The 19,519-nt window shown below is 38.7% G+C and overlaps 1 protein-coding gene across 2 annotated transcripts in view; it reads left to right on the top strand.

Moving 5' to 3' along the window:
* The window catches only part of SLC38A6 (solute carrier family 38 member 6), a 54,167-nt gene that overhangs the window by 18,834 nt on the left and 15,814 nt on the right, over window positions 1-19,519 (top strand). For both annotated transcript variants that reach the window (XM_040601003.1, XM_040601002.1), the window contains exons 6-8: window positions 9,860-9,938; window positions 14,711-14,793; window positions 15,264-15,322. In XM_040601003.1, coding sequence (XP_040456937.1) covers window positions 9,860-9,938; window positions 14,711-14,793; window positions 15,264-15,322 — 221 coding nt within the window. The remainder of the gene's footprint in view (window positions 1-9,859; window positions 9,939-14,710; window positions 14,794-15,263; window positions 15,323-19,519) is intronic.

The following is a 19,519-nucleotide window of genomic DNA, read 5'->3' as shown; positions in this document are numbered from 1 at the left end:
AGGCAAGAGTGAACATATTCCAAGATTAAGGATTATTTATTCATACAGGTTTTAGAGTATGTTCTGTAGCAATGAACAAATTTTTTAATTTCCTTTCCCGTTTGAGTGGACCTCTAAATAAACAGTGCTAGAGAAGAAGGGATACACAGTACAGGTTCTGGAGGCTCTGGGATCACATACAAGACTGTGTGGTCAAAGGAAATATGACTCTCATTTCTTCCTCATAGCAGTTCATAACCTTCTCTGTGTCATTTTTAATAAAATTCAGCTCAGTAACTCTAGATCCTGAAACTAGTGTCTGCTGGATATTATCAAACTACTTACTCTGTCTTCAGCAGTGGCCTTCTTTGCTGACAAGTTGGGCCTGGTTTGCCAACCAGTGGTGTTCCCTTTAACTAGTTGCAAAGTTTGTTTTTGGCAGTTGAAACAATTGTTTCAAGCATTTTCAGTGGCTTCATTTAGATGGGAGCTTTCCAAACTTTTTTGGTGCTTCTGGTTCCAAGGGCAGTATCTTCCATTGAGATGCTTCATGCACCTGGTATGGTCACTTGCAAAGATGACTTCGTTTCAAATGCACTGAAGAGAGAAAGCTGACTTTCCTTCTCCAATTTGGTGTTAGTAGTGCCTAAATGTGCCCCGGTCTGTGAGGGGGGGTGATCTGTGGAAACATGGGTTGCAAGTCAGGCCTCCTTGGCACCTTCTCCCCATATGGAAGATGTATTGTGCTGTCATTGCAAGGAGCTATCACAGCTTCTGTTTAGTATTTAGCTTTCTGTTTGGGAGCAGAGCTCCCAGCTGTGTTATTTTTCTCCTTAACAACTGCCTTTGGCAGAATCTTGGGATGCTGCGGCTCAAGTCAGCAGAGCAGCACTGGGTCAGGAATTGTCTCTGAAGATGACTATGCTGCAGGCTAACAGGCTCTTAAAAAAATGTAGGGATAAAGAGTTCTTTTCACCTTTCACAGAGCCTTGACTTTTGAAGAAATGCTTAGAAAGGAATTTTTCTTGCCTTTCTGGTCCTTCAGCAGATTTTAATTGGGAGTCATGAAACTGTGGAGCATGGTTTGTCCTGAATGGGAGCCATGCTGGAATGAAGTGTAAAATTTCGGTTCTGCCCTTAGTGCACTTCGTTAGGTGTTCCCCTCTTTTTGTTTTTTCTCCTCCATTTGAAGGAACTAGAGCACCCTGCCTGTTGGGCAGACGTCCAGACTCTGTCAACGCCTTTAATTTCAGAGTAAGGCTAAAAATAAAATTGTTTTCTGTTACCTCCTCCATCATTAGACCTTGGTACATTGCATCATGTGGTATCTTATTTCAAAAGTGATTGGAGAGCATGAGATAATGAGTGATGTTTTGTGATTAAAATAAGCAACTTCACTAGGGTTATTGTCACTATCTGCATCCAGTCTGGGCTTTTTTAAAGGTTGGTCTGATCACTTCTAAAAATAATTTAAGTGTGGAAGTGATTTACATTCATTTGTCGTGGAGAGAGCGCTGTAATACAGTTACGCATTCCAATTTGTCATCTTTGCTTTTTTAAAGAGAAAGCTTGAAGTGCAAATTTGAATTTGACATCCTAATTGCATACACTTACAGATTTGTGTAGGTAGGAGAGCTGATTTTTCTACTAGCAGGCTACCCAAATAAAAAAGGATTTTTGTACAGCTACTGGAAAGCACTGGTTGGTCAAATGTGGAATTTGGAAGGTTAAAAAAAGTAAATTTCAAGTACATTGCTTGCAGTTTTAACATGTATCTTTAACAGGAGCATTCAACTTCCTTGCAGAATTTTAATAGTCTTTTGAAACACTTTGTGTTACGTAAATGTAAAGTAACACAAATCAAATACTAAAATCCATTTAAGTACCAAGGATTAACTAAGGATGCATCAGGATAATGCATTAACCTTGCAATATCCAAATGTAAATTAAGGTAATCTTAAATACTGTGACTTAAAGACTTAATGGAACATACACAAATTCTTAGCTTAGAGGGATTAAACTGAGAATATTTGTCTGGCTTTCCTTACATTGATATGTACTTGTTCTTGCAATATAGGTATTTGTTAATAAAGCGAAACCAAAAGGTTGAATGGGATGGCTAGTGCTACTCATTTTTGTATTGTTCCATTTGTCAGTATTTTGGCCCAGTCCAGCAGCCCTTTAATCTAAAGAACTGGTGATGAGTTTCCATGTGGACTGCCTTGTTCTTGAAAGAGGGAGTTGGTCTGTCTGTGGGGTTGCAAAGCAGATCCTAGAAGCTGTCAAATTGCGTGCTACAGGCTGTCCCTTTGTTCGTCCGCTCCTCCTGACCCTTTCCTTTCAGCCCTTCTGTTTGAGTGATCTGCCCAAGGCCCGTGTCTTCCCGCTGTGCAGAAAATGATCTTGAAGGATTTCAGATCTTGTCCTGTGCCCTCAGAGAGGGGGGTCCTTGGGGAAGCTGTATGCCTGGAGGTGTAGAAGGAGTGAGGGGGGCTTCTGTCAAAAACACGGTTCCATGGCTCCGCTGGCTCTTTATGTAATCCTTCCCAGGAGCAACTGGAGTTGGACGGAGTCCCGCTATTGTTTTAATAGTGTTGTGCTTCTAGGAAGTGATGGATGAGGCACAGTGGGCCAAAGCCGTGGCTCAGCGTCATGCAACCCTTCCCCCTCTTCTGCCAGGGAAGTTCTGGGAGCTTCCTAGATGCTTTCCGAAGGGGGGTGGGGGAAGGAAGACCCGGAATGTCTCCTCTTGGAATTGTCCTCTCTGTGGATTGTGACTGGAAGAGGTCAGCCCCCAGCAGTGTGTCCAAGAGAAAATTGGTAGGAATCTTAAAGTGTATGTAATGAAGTTAGAGAAGGAATTATTTTCGCCAGGCTGGTGGAAAAACGGAGACAAACACAATAAAGTATTGCACAAGAGCAGCTCTCCGCCTGGTGCCAACACTAACAAATGTTCAGCATTGAGGTCGAGTGGGAAGCATGCGGGGAGTTTTACGGCGTGCTTCTCTGGGCTGCGGGCTGGTATCAGCTGAAGGTCACTGCTGCAGGGACATACGGGTCTGGGGGCAGGGGGGGCTGGTAGCTGTGTGCCACCGAAACATACATTGAAACTGCTGAGAACATGAGTGTAATTATTTAAAATTTATTAGCAGCGGGTGCAGCAGGGGAACCTGCAGTACTGCCACATAGCATAGGTGCTCTGGGTGTGCGTGGTGAGCAGCAGGCTTTGTTTTTTCCCGATTTCTTTCCACGAGGCTGAGATTCCCAGGGGAGTTCTGGTGCTGCGGGGCTGTAGGAGCGCCTGGCCTGGCCTGTACCCAAGTCGCTGTTGCAGTCACTCGTTGGAACTGAGCTTTCCAGGCAGCTATCTGAAGTTGATGAAGAATTACTTGCTTTCTAGTATAAATACAGTTAAATTAAGTGCAGTTTCTGGAATGGGTGCTTGCAGATCTTGTTTCAGTATTCTGCAAGTAACATGCCCTCAGAGGCACACGATTTTCTTCCTTTGCAACAATAAGGGATGAGGATAAGAGATGGGGAGCTCCGCTCATCCTCGGAGTGCCGTAGGCAGTAAATCGAAGTTACAGGATTAGTTCTGAGGGGAGATTCCGTCCTGGAGCTGAATTTTACGGCGAGTTGATACAGTCAAGGTGAGGGGCAATACACAAAGCCTTGCTGTTACCGTAGGACGCGCTGAATCTGCACCGTGGGGCTGGTGGGTTTATTTTCTCCAGCGTGCCGAAGCCGGCCCGGGGCGGCCGCGCTGCCGCACCACCATCTGCTGGCCTGGCCCGGCCTCGCACGGCTGCCTCCAGCCTCGCCTGCCTGCGGGGCTCCGCGGCCGCCAGCACACCCCCACCCCCCCTTTTTTTTTCCTGTAAGGTAAACGATGACATATTTAACCTATGAATTTGCCTGGGGGTTCGGGGAGCAGGGTATATCCGTGCTTTGTGTGAGCCAGGACTTGTAAGTGCTGTGTGTGGACTCGAAAAAATACCGAACACCCCACCTCATTTTATTTATTAGGCAATTTTCTTTTGCAAATTACTATTTTTTTTTTTCTCCAGAGTTGATCCATTCTGCAATTTAGCTTTTAAAGTATTTACAAAAGGTCTCATTTTAAATGGGGCAAATGTTTTGTTTGTTTTGGGGTTATTTTTGTTTGGGGTTTTTTGTGTGTGTTTTTTTTTTTTTGAATGGCGTATTTAGGTGGGAATAACCTCTTTGTACTCAGGGTACTCTACAAACTTTGAAAATAAAATGAATGGTGCAAATCTTAGAAGAATAAAATACATGCTGAGACCTGCATCTTAATACCTGAAGAAGTCACTGGGCTTTCTTTAGGTATGGGAAATCTAATTGTGTTTTCAAACAAACGGGAATGTTTGTTTTCACAATGTGGTTTGCTTTTGACCTGAAAGCCTAATTGTCCTTACTGATGCAAAGTGAGGATTTCCAGTGCAGAGCTGCCTTAATTAAGGGTGGGTTTGTCAGCTCCTGTACTAATTTAACAATTGATGACCCATGCTCTTGTGTTTTCCTTTTGCAGTGATTGGGTGTTGGAAGGTTTGATATTGTAAAGAATATTAAACTTGCTTTAAATAATTTAAAAAAATATATTCAAAAATCCCAACCTGCAGCTATGCCTCGGAATATATGATGAGCTGTGTAGAAAACTTCTCAGTTGTGTCAGCATAACCATACAAAAACTCGTGAAGTTTTGCCAAAATAAATCTGCTGCCCCATGTTTCCTGTGGAATAAGAAGGACCTCCTTCCCCCCGGTAAGTTTCAGAGTAATTGAGGTAAAAGCTAAAGTTAGAAGGAAGGAGAAGCAGAAATTCATCAGGATGAGTACCCATAGCATGAAGACTAGCAAAGAAGTTGACAACCTATTTCTGTTCTCAGAACTTTTCCCTATGAACAAGCATTACACCTCTCTTCACACACTCCATTCTACATCTGTATTTGAAAACAAATGATCCCAAAAATTTTTTTCACTTTTTTAAGCTTCCACTAACAGGAAATACTAAAAATACATCCAGTAATTGGGAGACTTTCTAAAATCAAGCATATGAGGCGTTCATTGCAAATGAAAACAAGAGCATACTCTTAAGGCTATATGGTGTGAGGGCTAAAATAGTTGATGGTTTTCAGTGGCATCCATGCATCATTCCTGATGTTTCCACAATTCATATTACTTACAAGGGACTCAATGCAATACTGAGGAACTTCCTATCTTGCTTTTCCATTCTAATTCTTTGACAGACAAAATGGGAGATTGCCCAAAATCCGCTCTAGTTTAATTTTCTTTCTTGAAATCCTTTCCTGCTTTCCTTTAACATTGTCACATTGTTTAGATTAGGACAGATTCAATTTTAAGCAAACTCCATACCAGCAAAGGGAGACACAAGCCCAAAGGGGTTTGTCACGTGCAGTTGCCATGAAAGATCCAGCTCAGTTGGGTGGGAGCATGCAGCGACTGGTAGTGTTTGTTCTGCTATTTCTGCCTTTCAGCCTCTAATCTTTTCAGTGTTTTGGGAGAAATGGGGATCTTACTGACTGAATTTTAAAGGTTGAAAGTTGCAGGCATTTTCATCTATTTAAATTATCTGTAGGCATTTGTGAGGAATCTGTATCTTGCCTTATCTGTATCTTATTGAGTATGCCTTATTTTATGTAGGAGCGGAGGAGCCAGTGTGGCTGGCTGTGTTGGTACACTCTGTTTTTCCCCAGCCCTCTGCCTTCCCTTGTGTGAAATCGGGGAGCTAGCTTGGTTCCATTTTTGCATGGTGCTTAATAACGCAAGTCATCTTTGTACTGCTCTAATATGATCAGCTACAGCAGTAGATAAGGAGAAACTAACCAGAAGAGTGAGACTCGGTCCCTTCAATTAAATGGGAGGGATTTAGCACAACCATTTTCTATGGAAGTAATAAATTATATATTTATTTTAGATGTTATGTTTAAACACATAAATCTAATGCACATATTCTCTTGCATCACTGCTGTGGACTTCAGCAATTGATCTTTTTGGGGTAGGATATTAAGGAGAAGTTACACTACTTTTTCTGGTAACTAAAAAGCCACTCATGTACTTGATTTTAAGATTGGGCTAGTTTGGAAGATGTATTTTGAGAACTGTTTTAAAAACATAACCTTGGCTTCCCTTTTCTCCAGCAGCTACTGTTTTTTCAGGTAGGGGCACATATGCTCAGTATTAAACAATATTGTAGCACATTAGGGATATTCTGAATAATGTCTGCATAATATGTTTGTTTATTGAGAGTCATATCTCATGGTGGCACTACAGGTTATAATAATGAAAGTATAAAACAAGTGCCCTATTGTGTGTTTTAACAGACATCTCTTTTTCTGTTGAAGAGCTAATACCAAATTTTCAGAACATGGCAGTGCGCTACGTATCTTAAGAATGTAATTTTTTGCTGCTTTCAAGACAGTGGTAAGCCTGTTGAATAATAAAATAGCAATATAATTTTGATTTCTGCTGAATGCTGTTTCATGGCATTTCTGTGACTAGGCCTCTTGAGAAGTTCAGACCTACTTTGTTCTCCATCAGGTAGCTCTTAGTGCATACTGAAAATGATTTAAAGTAACGTTGTATGCAAATTCAGGATCTGAAAATTAGGAAGTGACTATCTGAAGGTTGTAGTTCACGCAGTTGTAGTTCAGCGCTGGTGGCATCTGCATATTGCTAAAGGCTCAACTACGTCACTGTACACCATTCGTTCTGCAGGAAACCTGTCTCATTCAGTGCTAAAGATAGAAGTCTCATGTTGCAGAGAGGTGATACGAAGAAAACATAACATTCTTTCTTAATTTAGGGGATGAGACTGGGTTGCAAGAGCACCAAGTTCTGCTCTCCCATACTAGGCATCTGCAGGGGGGTGAACTTTGAAGGGAACGTTGCTTCTGATGCTTGCTAATTTTTTTTCAACGCTTCTAAAGATGAATGTGTGTTATAATTTTTGTATGTGATAAAAGGTGCCTTAAAAGTTAGCCATTAAAACATTGAAATATTGACTTCCTCTGTCGTTCTGATAATAATTTCAAAGTGGAATAAATCAAAGCACAGTGTAAGCTTTTTTGTTGTGTTCACTTGTGTCACAGTTTAGCCTTGTGACTGTGTAATCTCTTCCTTCCGTTATACATTAAGACTGCCAAGGATAGCTTATGTTTAATTTTTACAATATAACTTGACATGCCTTCAGTTGCAGTGGCGTCAGGGAAGTGAAGTAAAATTTTGAATTTGGAGCAAAGGATACGTGACGTTTTCTCTGTTGTGTTGTATGCACTTTATTCCCACTTGAGAGAATTTTTTCAGGTTGCTGTGACATTTCTGAAGGTGCTTGGCTGTTTTGGCTTTAGCTTTAAAAAACAATCAATGTTTGCTCACTTTGTAGGGTGTTTCAGAGAGTTCTAGAGTGGTTAGTGTCTCTTCTTTCATGCTGTGTAAAGCTACAAGGAGCTGTTGCTCGTGAGGAGAATTACAACTGTGTAAGTGAAGAAAAAGCAGGATTTGACTTTTTAAACTCTTATTTAGCGTGAGCGTACTGCTCAGGCTTCCGTACGAGATTCATGTCTTACCTAATCATCAGGATATAAACAATTTTTTTTTTTTATTTTCCTCATCTTCTGAAGCAAACAAGAGAATATATACTGGGAGGAAAAAATCCTGCTATGTGAGATTGTTTCCCATATGCCCAGAGAAAGGAAGAAAGATGCATACAAATGTTTAGCATGTGCAAGTTTCTTGGTGCATGATTGGTTTCCTTCTTAGGAGTGGAATTCAGTGAAATAGGACTCCTCTTTTAAAAACAAAGAGTAAGCGCACAACAAAGGATAAATGATCAAATGATTAGCCAGAGGCTAATAGGAATGCAAGGGAAGAGTGACAGATTGCATATTAGGAGGAAATCTGATCTGGAAATTAATTTGAAGCTTTCTGCAGCTGAGGCTGCAAAAGAACTAATTTTGAAATCTTTCTGAAGGATGTAAATATATGAAAATTTTGACTTGCTTTTGTATAAAGTATTGTATAATACAAGAAAAAAGGCTAATGATGAAAAAGTAGAATTATAATTTAGAGGAATTTTCCTTCTTCCCTTACCCCACTTAATTTTTTTTGAAAGTCTCCCTTTGCTTAGGGTGAAATATGCATCTGCCTGTAGCTTAGCATGAGAAATTGTGTTAATCTACTTAGAAATTTTGGTGATTTAGAAATATGCATGCTGTAAGGTTCTCTGTGGTTGAATGTACGTTCTGTTGTACGCAAACAGGAGAATAAAATCAAGACAGCAGATAAACACCTCACCAGACACAATCAACAGCTACATGTCAACAGGGAAATATACTTGAATATTGGAAAACCCATAGCTTTTAATTATGAAGAAGTGAATATTTCCTTATTTAGCGACCTACCAAATGGTTTTAATTTAACCTTGCGGTAGGTAGATGTCACTTTGTATTAATTGAATTTGCTTTCTTTATAGAGACCGCATTACTTTTCTTTAAATTTAACATTAACTGCTGTAGTACATCAGTGTCTGAGTCCACACATTTTTTTTAAAGTTCAAAACATTCCTTAAAAAACCCCCAAACCTCACAAACTAATTAAAAAAAAAAAATCAGCTTATGGAAGTTTGCTGGTTTACCTTTTAAAAATATATGTTTTAATTTTAAAGCACTAATAAATACACCCTGGTAAAATTCCAAAGAATTACTACATACAGAACAGTAAAATTTGAATGCAACAGATGAATTTTTTTCAAGCTTTAAATGTACCTAAACTACTGTTGGCACGTTACTAAAATTACTTGCTGCTGAAGGATGGAAATTAGTTTCATGTAGGCTTTGATACTCGTTGAAGCTGTTTGTAAGGCTTGATTTATTTTTTTTTCCTGAGTAATTCTCTGCTGGTTTTTGATTTATAGAAATACTTGCTGCTTATGTAAAAGAAAAAAGTGATACAACACTATATGAAGGATCAGGTTAAGTTTAAGTTTAAATTCTAACTTAAAAACTCTCATTTATGCCTTTGATAATTTTGTATAGTAAAGGAGAAAAATGATAGTGAAGTAGCTTTTGAATATATATGTATGCATCATTGCTTTCTTCTGAACAGAACTATAAACGCTTCATTGCAAGTCGATAGTCCTATAAGAGTAACTTAACAATTTCTCTTCTGATTCGCAGTTCGTGTATAGTTTTGCATTTGACATTGTTGTTGGCGTCCTCTTGGTGGTGGGTTTAGCTGAGAAGCAGAGATCTGTCACTGATAATTCTCTTGCCTCTAAGGGCCAAACCATGAAGTATATATAAAAAAACCCCACCTTTGAAGTTCTATTCTTGTCTTTACATTTCTAGCATGTATTTATTTACTACAGCAGCAGTTGAACAACAATAAAACCCGAGTCTTTAAAAACCCAATTGTATTAATGGAAACAAATCTTACTATTTACTCTTGTCGTTAACAATGACTTGTAGAGAGTAAAGAGGAAGGAGAAGTGCGGCAGCCTTGCAGTCTGTCTCTAGCCTGTAGGTCCGTGTTCCCAGGTAAAGGGTCAGGCCTGTATTTTATATTGTTTTGCCTTTTAGTTCTTTAGATTATGCTTTCCTTGTTTCAAGACTCACATCATATCAGTCTCTTTGGAGGCATTAGCTAACATCGGTACAATACTTCGGGATTTGCAGCTATTTCTGAAGGAAGACTATGAGAAAATAAATTCTGGTTCTGGTGCCATAGTGTCTAATATATAGCTGAGATGTTCTAGTCGTAATCCCTCTGGTTAAGCCGTGCTAATTGTTACAGCCAGGGATATTGGTATTCCGCTACTAAATCTGTTCTGCTTCTGTTTGCAGCTATGTCATCTTATCTTTTTATTGTTAAGTCTGAACTTCCTGGTGCTGTTGCGGGGTTCTTAAGTGGAGACGAAAGTGGGTAAGGAAAAACGCTTCATACATTCTGTATTTGTCTTGAGGAAGAGTGTGGTTCAGGACTGTTGAAGGAGATGGGTACTGACATTTCCCTCTGATCTCACATGCTAAAATAATCAGTTATTTGCTGGAGTTATTGGAATATGAAATGTATTTGGCATGTGCGAGCCTGCTGTGGCACATACACACAGAGCGCAATTCTTTCCTCACAGCAATTTCTCATCAGACGACCTTAAAGCCAGTGGCAAAACTCCATCCACAGAAATCTCCCTTCTGTAAAAATTTAAAAGGGGAAGCAGGAGGGGACAGGAGGGAGAGGAGGAGAAACATTTAAACTGCTGTCATGTTATCACTTCACATATTTCAAAACCACAGTACAAAAACCGGCAGACGTTTAAATATTTTGTTGTCTTGCTCCAGTAATCGGACTTGTCTTGGGAAAAATGCCAGGTTTCCAGACTTGGTTTATAATTCCTTAACTTGGCTCCCAGTAAAGAAATTATTCTTTGCAATTGAGCTATAAAGCTGTATGTAAGGAGTGTGTCCCTCAGATTTCTATCAAAACTGTCGCAAGAAATCTGTGCCTGTACTAAGACAAACATTGCAGCTCCAGCACAGAAATATCTTGCTTGAGTTGTTCCAGTGCTGCTGTCATTCATGGAAGTGTATCTTAGATTGTGTTACAGCTGTTTTTTGGAACTGCTATTTTCAGATGCTTTGAGCTCAATACTTTCTCTGGATTGAAATGTGGTAAAATCATCTCAAGGTGGTGTGGTGCTTGTATTATTTCTGAATGTTGTGGGGGAATTTTAAGTTTTAAATCAGTTTTCCAAAAGGTACTCTAGTTCGTTTTATATTTTGTAATTTCTGACTTTCCCATGTTGTAACGAACATTTTGAGAACTGAAGTGTGGTGGTAATCTTACTTTCTGTCTTTCTGCCATGCTGGCCCTTGCAATGATAATAAATTTTTAGTAAGGGATTTTTTGAATTTTTTTTTAACTATTGTTTTATGTGTATAAGTCATTTTTAGCCTCTTCCAGCTGGGGTAGTCATCGGCTTTTCATGTGGATGCTATTACCTTCTTCAAGACCTTACTTTTAACTCCACTCTTCATACACAGCAGTGTTGAGCCTGCTGCTGTATCTGCTGAACATGCATTCTAGTCTGTCCCCAAATTTAGCATATAACATCACTTCCTACTCTTTTGAATTTTATATCAACCCTGTTTATGCAAAGTGGTTTTTCTTACCAAAGATACACTTGTATTGGGTAGGATCTGGAGGTCCTGCATGCATGCATACTACTCAAAGGGTTGTTCTGCTAAAAAAGGTAGTATAAACAACTTCTTGATGAAGGTGCCTATTTTATAACACTCCCACCAGCTTTGTTTGTCAAGGTGCTAGCACAGATCTTGCATCACAGATTGGATGTGAGCACCAATGAGCTCACAAACAGGTTACAGTGGTTTAACTGGTTATTACGAATTGTCGAAGTCGTTGTAATTTTTAGTGCGCTGTCAGCACTGCCACCACCCATACTTTTTCCTGAGCCAAAATTACAGTTTGAGATGGAAATTAAGTTCAGATTTGCATTTAGAAAGCTGAAATTGTCCATAGGAATACTGACCCCAGCCCAAGTGGTAGGCTTATGTCAGCCCAGGTCTCGTCCTGTTTCTGCCTCTGTTACTGGGAGATCTTGCATTGATAAATGTTCGTTTGACACAGTTTGCGGCCTCTATTCTTTGCCCAAGCAAATGTTTCAAATGCAATGGTCAAGCAGTATTCCAGGTACATGCACACAGGTGACCTTCTCTGTACACCCACATCTATATTTCATATATTTTGCCGTATTAATTGCTATGGTAGATCATAATATTTTGTTTCTGTACATTTATTTGCAGATGTTTAGAGTAGTTTCTTACTAACAGAGTTTTTGAATTGTAGGAAATTGGTGAACAAAAATAGATAATAAAATATCAAGCCTAAGTAGCAACTTATTTATGCAAGGAGCGTAAAGATTGACTAGTTTGATTAAACTTCTTTAGCTGGACCACTTTTTTCCAGATGTTGCTGCATGGCTCTTCTGGTTTCATTAAGTTGTTATAGCATCTCATACGTGTTCATTTGGGTGCAGAATTTATCTTTTAACTGTAGTTAGAATGTATCAAAAGTGTCAGTTAAACTATCTGTGAAGTTATTTTATATGTATTAACCCTCCCAAGCCATACATTTGGGAAAGCCATTTAAAGAATGTTTTGCACATTGAATTTATTTTTATAGGTAAAGGTTAGCAGGTGTGCATGTGTTTGAAAGATTCAGAGCCAGTGTGTAATACATCTTCAGGTCTTTATCGAAAAACAGAAACATACAATGTGAACACTTGTTAATTGCGAGTTGAGATGTTGCAGTCTGTCTGCATAACAAGAATTCCACATAGTTTTCATGACATAAATGTAGTTTCAAATGAGGATTGTGTTAAAAAGTTGTAATTTGTGAGCCCTCTGTTAACATTTAATGACCCTGTCAGGAGGATATGATTGATGCAATTAAGTTGTCTTGCTTGTGTGTTATATAATTGATATGGACTGAGAGTAAGATCCTAATTTAGAACATATGAATCTCTTGTCCTGTTGCATTCAGGAATGAAATTAAAGCGATTTATAAATGTCTGCTTTTAGTTAAAATATGGGGGAGGGAGAAGGAGCATCTGCATGCCAAAGCATTTTCAGTAGGGTCAAGGATTTATATTCTGTATTTCATATTTGAAATGCTTTTACCATATAGGATTAAATTTGCAGATCACACTGATTTTCAAGGCAGTATCAAAACATTTATTTTGCCTTTGGAAATCAGTGTATTTCTACAACAGTATTTTGAGGAAAAAATGGATGCATTTTTTTATAATCAGTAAATGATCCGCTATTCAGTTTTTTGAGATGTTTTGAAATAAAAGAATTAGTATTCCAAAATGAAGCAATCTACAAAATTTTCTTTTTCCCATCAATTCACTGCAGTTTTCCTCTCTCTTTTCCCCCCTCCCCCCCCCCCAATGTTTTTTCATTTACCATAAAGTAACCAAAATATTTTTTTCTCTGTCCTGCTGAGCTTGTGAGCTACAATGGCAGTTGTGGATTTGCTGCATGTTTGGAATCAGGAGACTTAAACCAGAGGTCCCACATGTACACATAGTACAGCATTCATTGTACTTTCACCTACTGCTATGATACTGTTCCTCCTAATGTGGACATCCACCATACTAGATAGGAAAAGTTTTAAAAGCACGTGGATGCTAAATGCTAACAACACAAACATACTACAGCGGGGAGGTGATTTTGGCAAAGTTGCTTTTCACTGCAGTAGTAGTGAAATACTTTATAATACTTTTTAAAGATTTTTATTTTTTATTATTTTTTAATTTTTTTTAAGAATGATGTATTTTGAGTCATTTTTGATATAGACATTGTTGCTTGCGGAGTGCTTTGATTTTGATATGGTGAAGATGCCCTCAACCTTGAAATGTCTCTGTTCATTTATATTACATATTTTTTCAAATGAGTGACACAAGTGGTTGTCCACAATGTACGACAGCAGTTAATCTACATACATGGTAATTTTTTCTTTAACACAGGTGTTGTGCTACTTTCCTTATGATAACTTGAGGTGCCGCCTGTTTATTAGGTGCTAACCATATCCTGGACTAAATAAACTTGAAGGTCAAAGGCCAAGGTGTTTATAGGTAGTAAAGTTGGAGGCTGATGTGCAAGATGTTTATCAGTACAGGATATTATGGTTATTACCAAGTTAGGGGGAGATGTTTCTGTTTCTTAACAACTTATCCATCTGTACCTTCCTCAATTTGGAGACGAGATTTTGATGCTTTGAATAGATTTCAAATGCATTAAAACTTCATATGCCTCTACAATGCTTTTTTACTATTTGTAGTTTTGTTTTTAAACGCTATAGCAGATTTCATTATCATAATTTCCATTCCTTCTGTCCTTTAATTCTTGTGTGGATATATGCAAAGAGTAAGTGATCGCTTTGTGTGAAGTTAAAGATAAGTCCTCCTTATTGCTGTTCTTCCTTATATCACCATTGGACAGAAAACATAATTTCAAATTAACTGAGAGTTGATTTATTTCTTGTTTTCTTCTATTATTTGAATGCTGTGATGATAGGTGTAATGAAACTTGGGCAGATGTTTAGAAAACATAACTGAATTTCCAAACAGATAGGTTGGGTAGCATAGCTTTCTATTTCACAGCTCTCGGAAATGGTAAGCAGCTAGGGTCATGTAGGAGTAATAAACTGGAAGGGAAGTTCACCAGTAAGTGGGAATTGACATCGTTGTTTCTTCCAATTATGTAAATATGCAACTCAGTGTAATCCAATTCAAGATATGTGTAGAAGTACTATATAAGTACTTCTGTTGGAAATTGTAGAGTACAAAATACTCTTGCCCTCTGATCATTGCTTTGAATAAAGGCAGCGATTTGCATGTTGTGTGGCTGAGAAATGACTACACACATGAGACTTAGGATCCATGCAAACACTTGCCTATGGAACGTTGTCTGCAATGTTGGTTTGTTAGAGGATGACGCTCTGCATCCTCGTTTATCTGGGAGCTCTATTTTATGTCACTGTACAGAAACTAGGAATACAGATTAACGTAAATAGCATGCGAGACTGGAAATTATTTGTTTTTTCTTGTCCTAGTGATTGTTTTTTAGGACTCTGGAGCTCTTTGTATTAATCACAAATAGGTTTTCCAACAGGTCTTGGTACCTTGATGGGAGACTGCTGCTACTGATTACTTCAGTCTGCATTGTTTTTCCTCTTGCGCTTCTTCCTAAAATTGGTGAGTAATTAACGGAGAGTAGCGAATATTATTCTACTTTAGTAGCAATTACAGTTGAAGACTTTAAAACCTTAATGGGTTATTTATTTATTTTAGCTGGCAGGGGTCTGGTGATGGTGGGGATTACTTAAGTTGTTGCAGTGTGTTCTGCCTTCCAGCCCTGCCTAGTTAACCTATTACTTGGGTTGCAGTAGTATTTTGTCTGCAATACTAAAATAAAATCTTTACAGCAGAACATTAAAGAGCTGCATTTACTTACAGCATGCCATTAGTGGTAAGCCAGTTCTAATTCTGCCCTACAAAACTACATAAATGATCTGTGACAGGCAGTTGGAATGTTGTTATTCTGAGTCCTAAGCCCCAGATACCAAGCACTGTAATAGAAAACATGCCTAAAATGTAAAGCTTTAGCTGTACATTAGGATCACTTTCCTTATAAATTCTCTTTTATTTTTACTGTTATTTTACAGGCTTTCTTGGCTACACAAGTAGTTTATCATTTTTCTTTATGGTGTACTTTGCTCTTGTGGTAAGTTAAAAATCTGTGCACAGCTTATCTATTTTTTTTCTTATTGTTTGAATGTTTTCATAAGCCTGTTTTTAAATGAATTGTCTTTCCCCTCCCCCCTTAACTCTTTATGTGAAATTTAGAGATTTCCTTAAGTTTGGTATGTGCTTGCTTGGACAGATTACGTTTATTTTGCTGAGGCATGGAAATGTGTATGAACTTTCAAGCATGTGAAAAGATTTAAAATAATTATATTTTGGACTGGTAAATGTAACAATATTTTTGTTTTGCTGACGGTGCAGTGAAGGGAGCTGGCACATACACTTTTGTTTCCCTACTGGTAGTGGAATGGAATTCTGTTTTCTTAGCTTCTAACTAACTGCAACTAGTGCAGAAGAAAATTTAATATACTCCAAATAAATTAAATTTGCATGTATAATGGAGTGACAGAGTTCAAAAAAAGGCAAAGAAAACTAGAACTTCATTAAGGCATTTTACAAGATTCATTAATACGTCAATGACCTTATTCTTCTTTCCCGCTGAAAGGAAAAGTTTTTCTCTGAGCCATATGGGGTTTTTTGACCCTGATGTTCACCCTCTCAAGGCCCTTGTGAGGTTGATGTTTCCAAATACCAAAATTGAGACCTGCTAGGCAGATCTAAGAGGGAAAATGTGACTTTAAGTTGCACTGTTGTTCTTTTTACAGGGAAAAAGTATGTTAATGCCCATGTGTAATACATAGTACAACCAAGCAACTCACACTCTGTCATCTAGGTATAGAAACAAGAATCTTATTTGGGACCCTGGAAAAAATGTTCCCCCGCTCCCCTGTCATTCTGGCTTGCATTGACTTGCATTTAATACCTGTTTTACAAAGGGATAAACAGAGTTGAAGGCAAGTTGAACAAACATGCCATCCAGGAGACCAAGGCAATCCATTAGGAACTAAACCATGTGATAAAACCAAACTTCAAAGCTGTCAAAACATCTCCCTAGGGTATCCCTGGAGAATTGCAGTGTTTGTAGGACCTTGGGAAGTATTCTTCTTAAGCTGAACATTGAGGAGCAGCCACAGCCTCTCCAGAGCTAATGGAAATGCAGTTGTAATATTTATAAATTGCCTTAACTTTTGACCCCTCTCTTAAAATTTATCTTAAAAAAAAAAAAAAAGAAAGAAAAAGCATGAACTGTAATGCTGAAATAGGCCTTAGGCTGAAGCTAGTTGCAAGCATTTTAAAACAAATTCAACTCCTGGATTTCAGTGGGAACGTGCATGCATCTCTGAAGAAAGCTGTTGTAATGGGTGAATGCATTTGAAAACAATGTTGGGCTCCAAAAAAGCAAGTGTGTAAGCAAAACTTGTGTGCAGACACGTCAAGCTGGGATGATTTAAGCTAGGGTTTAGTTTTGATTCTCTGTCAAAAAAGTAGGTAGAAAGTGCTAATGAAAGAGTATACAGACTACTGGATTTCTTATGAAATGGCTGAATTTGTATGCTTACTCTTTGTTGTTAAATGACAAAGAAGCAGCCACAGTAAATCTAATTGAGGTCAAAATTATGGATGTATTAAATATCCAGTTATGGATATTTAAAGAAAACTAACATTCTTCCCAGCATATTCTCTGTGACTTCTTTAGGCACCAAAACTCAAAGGCATTAACTGTGGTTTAGTTTTTCTATCTAATTGCTTTGAAGTGGGTGGTATGTGCTGTTGAAATGGTGTTTTAGTTTGCACAATGTTCATTTCTGTATGGCAGATAGGTTTTAATTTGTTCCAGAAGAAAACTGTGTTAGTCATATGGAAGTAATACAATTATATTTTGCATATACAATAATTCTGTGCATTTTCAAGTGCATACCATCTGTTCAGCTTTTTGCCAGCAAACTGGAGTTCTAATACAGCCTGCAGAAAAGATAGGTACAACAGACAGCATGTGTCTTGGTCAGTAGGGTCTAGTGAGTGCACTGAGCAAAAGGTCTAGAGACTACTCTTTGTTCTCTGTTCTCTGCTGTGGGGCTTTGGCAGGTCACATTATCTCCTCTCTGTGCTTCAGTATCTTCCCTTAAAATTAGTGTAGTGTTTGTAGTCCTCACTTCGAAAAAAGTGAAAACACTGAGACGAGCTGATCTGGAAGAAAAAACAAATAAATGTAACTATTAATTCAAAGCCAGATTCTGTGAGGTCCTGAGAACTTTTGTTTCTGATTGTTGAATACTTCCCTGACTTGAATCCTAAGTGAAAAGAAATTAAATGTGATCGTTAAACTTTTTTTTTTTATTGCCTCCCCTCTTGCTATATTAAATATTGGTGAAGAGTAAAGACAGATTTTTCTTTTTTTTTTGTGGAGACAGCCCTATTGGTAGCCTGTTCGACAAAGGTGTTAATGATTCCTGATGGTATTTTTATAAATCTCTTATGTCCCCAGAAGAAAATGTGATGCAGATTGGGAACCTGCCATATGTAATGAATGATGTTATGCACAGAGAGCCCCTCTTTGCTGAGTGTTGTCAGTACTGCTGGAATAAAGGGATTCCTGTTTTCCCTCTACAGGATACGGAAAAGCAACATCACTGAGAATATTAGAACATTTTGAGCCTCTATTTTATTTTTTTTAGCAATGCTTTTGGTGTGGGTTTGAAATACCCTGTTTCCACTAGGATCTCTTTGGGTTTTAGGGTTTTTTCACTTAAAACCAAATGTTTGTTATATTCAAAAGACAACATTTATATGAAATAAGTTTAAAGTTCCTGAGGAAGATTGTGCTGCCTGCATGACTGCCCAGCTAACTGCCAACTTAAAAATTTCTCCCTGTTGTACGGGGATCTCATTAGACTACAATTGGAAAGCCAAACAGATTTGAATAATTAAGCAGGCAGGCAAATATAACTACAGATTTTAAATGCACCTACTGCATTTTATTTTGTCTCCTTTTATTTCTATTTCAATCTGTCTTTAGTCTGTATTTATTTTATTTTAGAAAAAGTGTTCTTCAGCTTTTTTGGTTTGGCTTGTCTTGCCCTCCCTCTGCAGTGTTGGTATATAACTTTGCTGTTTAGCTTGCAGGAAGCCCTGCCCCCCACCACTGCCAAGCACACTTTACTTTCCCCAAAGCTTGCCCTTTAGCTTTATGCCCCTTTTCATTGCTCAGGAGGCCTATTCCAATTTTAGCCGGAGTTCCTACAAAGCCTTCTACTTTGGAGCCTTCAAAGCCACTCCTTTATTTCCCCTGTCTGGGTGCCTTGAAATACAGAGAGATCTTCTTGAAAAATTATTTTGCTGCCTTGCTCAGCCTTATAAATGTCTTCAGCTAGCCAGCAAGCTTGGCTTTCCTGGGGAGGTAGCACAGCCATGCATCCCTGGTTGTGGTCCTACAGCAGCAGTAGTCTGCATCTGTGTCTCAGCTCACAGCTTCTTGCTGCTTAGTGCACAGGGAAGAGACGAAGCAGGGGAGACACATGTGACAGTCATGCACATGTGTGATACAGGCCCAAGGTGCATTGTCAGTGTTTGGTCCTTTCCTCCTCCCTTGATTGCTCTTAGGTTGAACTTCTTGGTATGCTGCTAGCATGTCCTTGTCCCTTCTTACACCCTTCCTTAGATGAGGTTGCAGTTCACACTGCACAGAGGGAGGCAGTTTAGCCAAGCGATAAGGGGGCAAGAACAGATCTCCTGGTGTAAAGCAGTACCAGTTTAGCATCAGAACCATGGTTGGAGGATTTCCATTGAGAATCCTTTTTCACAAAGCTTGCAGACTGCTGTGGAGCAAACTAATACTTAGTTCTGTAACTTGAGTTGTCATAATTTGTTCTCAGTCATGCAATTTAAGATGTGTTACTGCCACAATGGACTTAGCATGCTGTGTACCCGCAGTTTCCTTTCCCCACGTTTTGTCCGGAGGTAGCATTTGTTTCCTTCTCCTGGCACTGGTAACAAGAGGGAGCATCTAATCCTTATCCGTTGGAAAACACCACTTGGCTGCAAGCAAGAGCTAGTTCTCTGAGCCAGGAGAAGCGCTCTCTTCCATGTTATTCTTCTCGCGAATCTGAGTCTTTAATTAAGTTTTTAATTATTTGCTCTAGGCTTCAAAAGAATTATAACCGCTGAAGCCAGGCAACTACAATAGGAAATTAATTAGGGTGAGGAGAGCAATGCAACTATCATTTTAAACCAGGTTCCTCAAAAAGGAGGTAACATTTCTTATTTTAATTTCCCTTTG

Source organism: Falco naumanni, chromosome 7, assembly GCF_017639655.2.
Source record: "Falco naumanni isolate bFalNau1 chromosome 7, bFalNau1.pat, whole genome shotgun sequence".
Classification (NCBI taxonomy): Eukaryota; Metazoa; Chordata; class Aves; order Falconiformes; family Falconidae; genus Falco; species Falco naumanni.
Note: the sequence above shows the minus strand (reverse complement) of the source record. Positions and strands in the feature narration are given on the sequence as shown.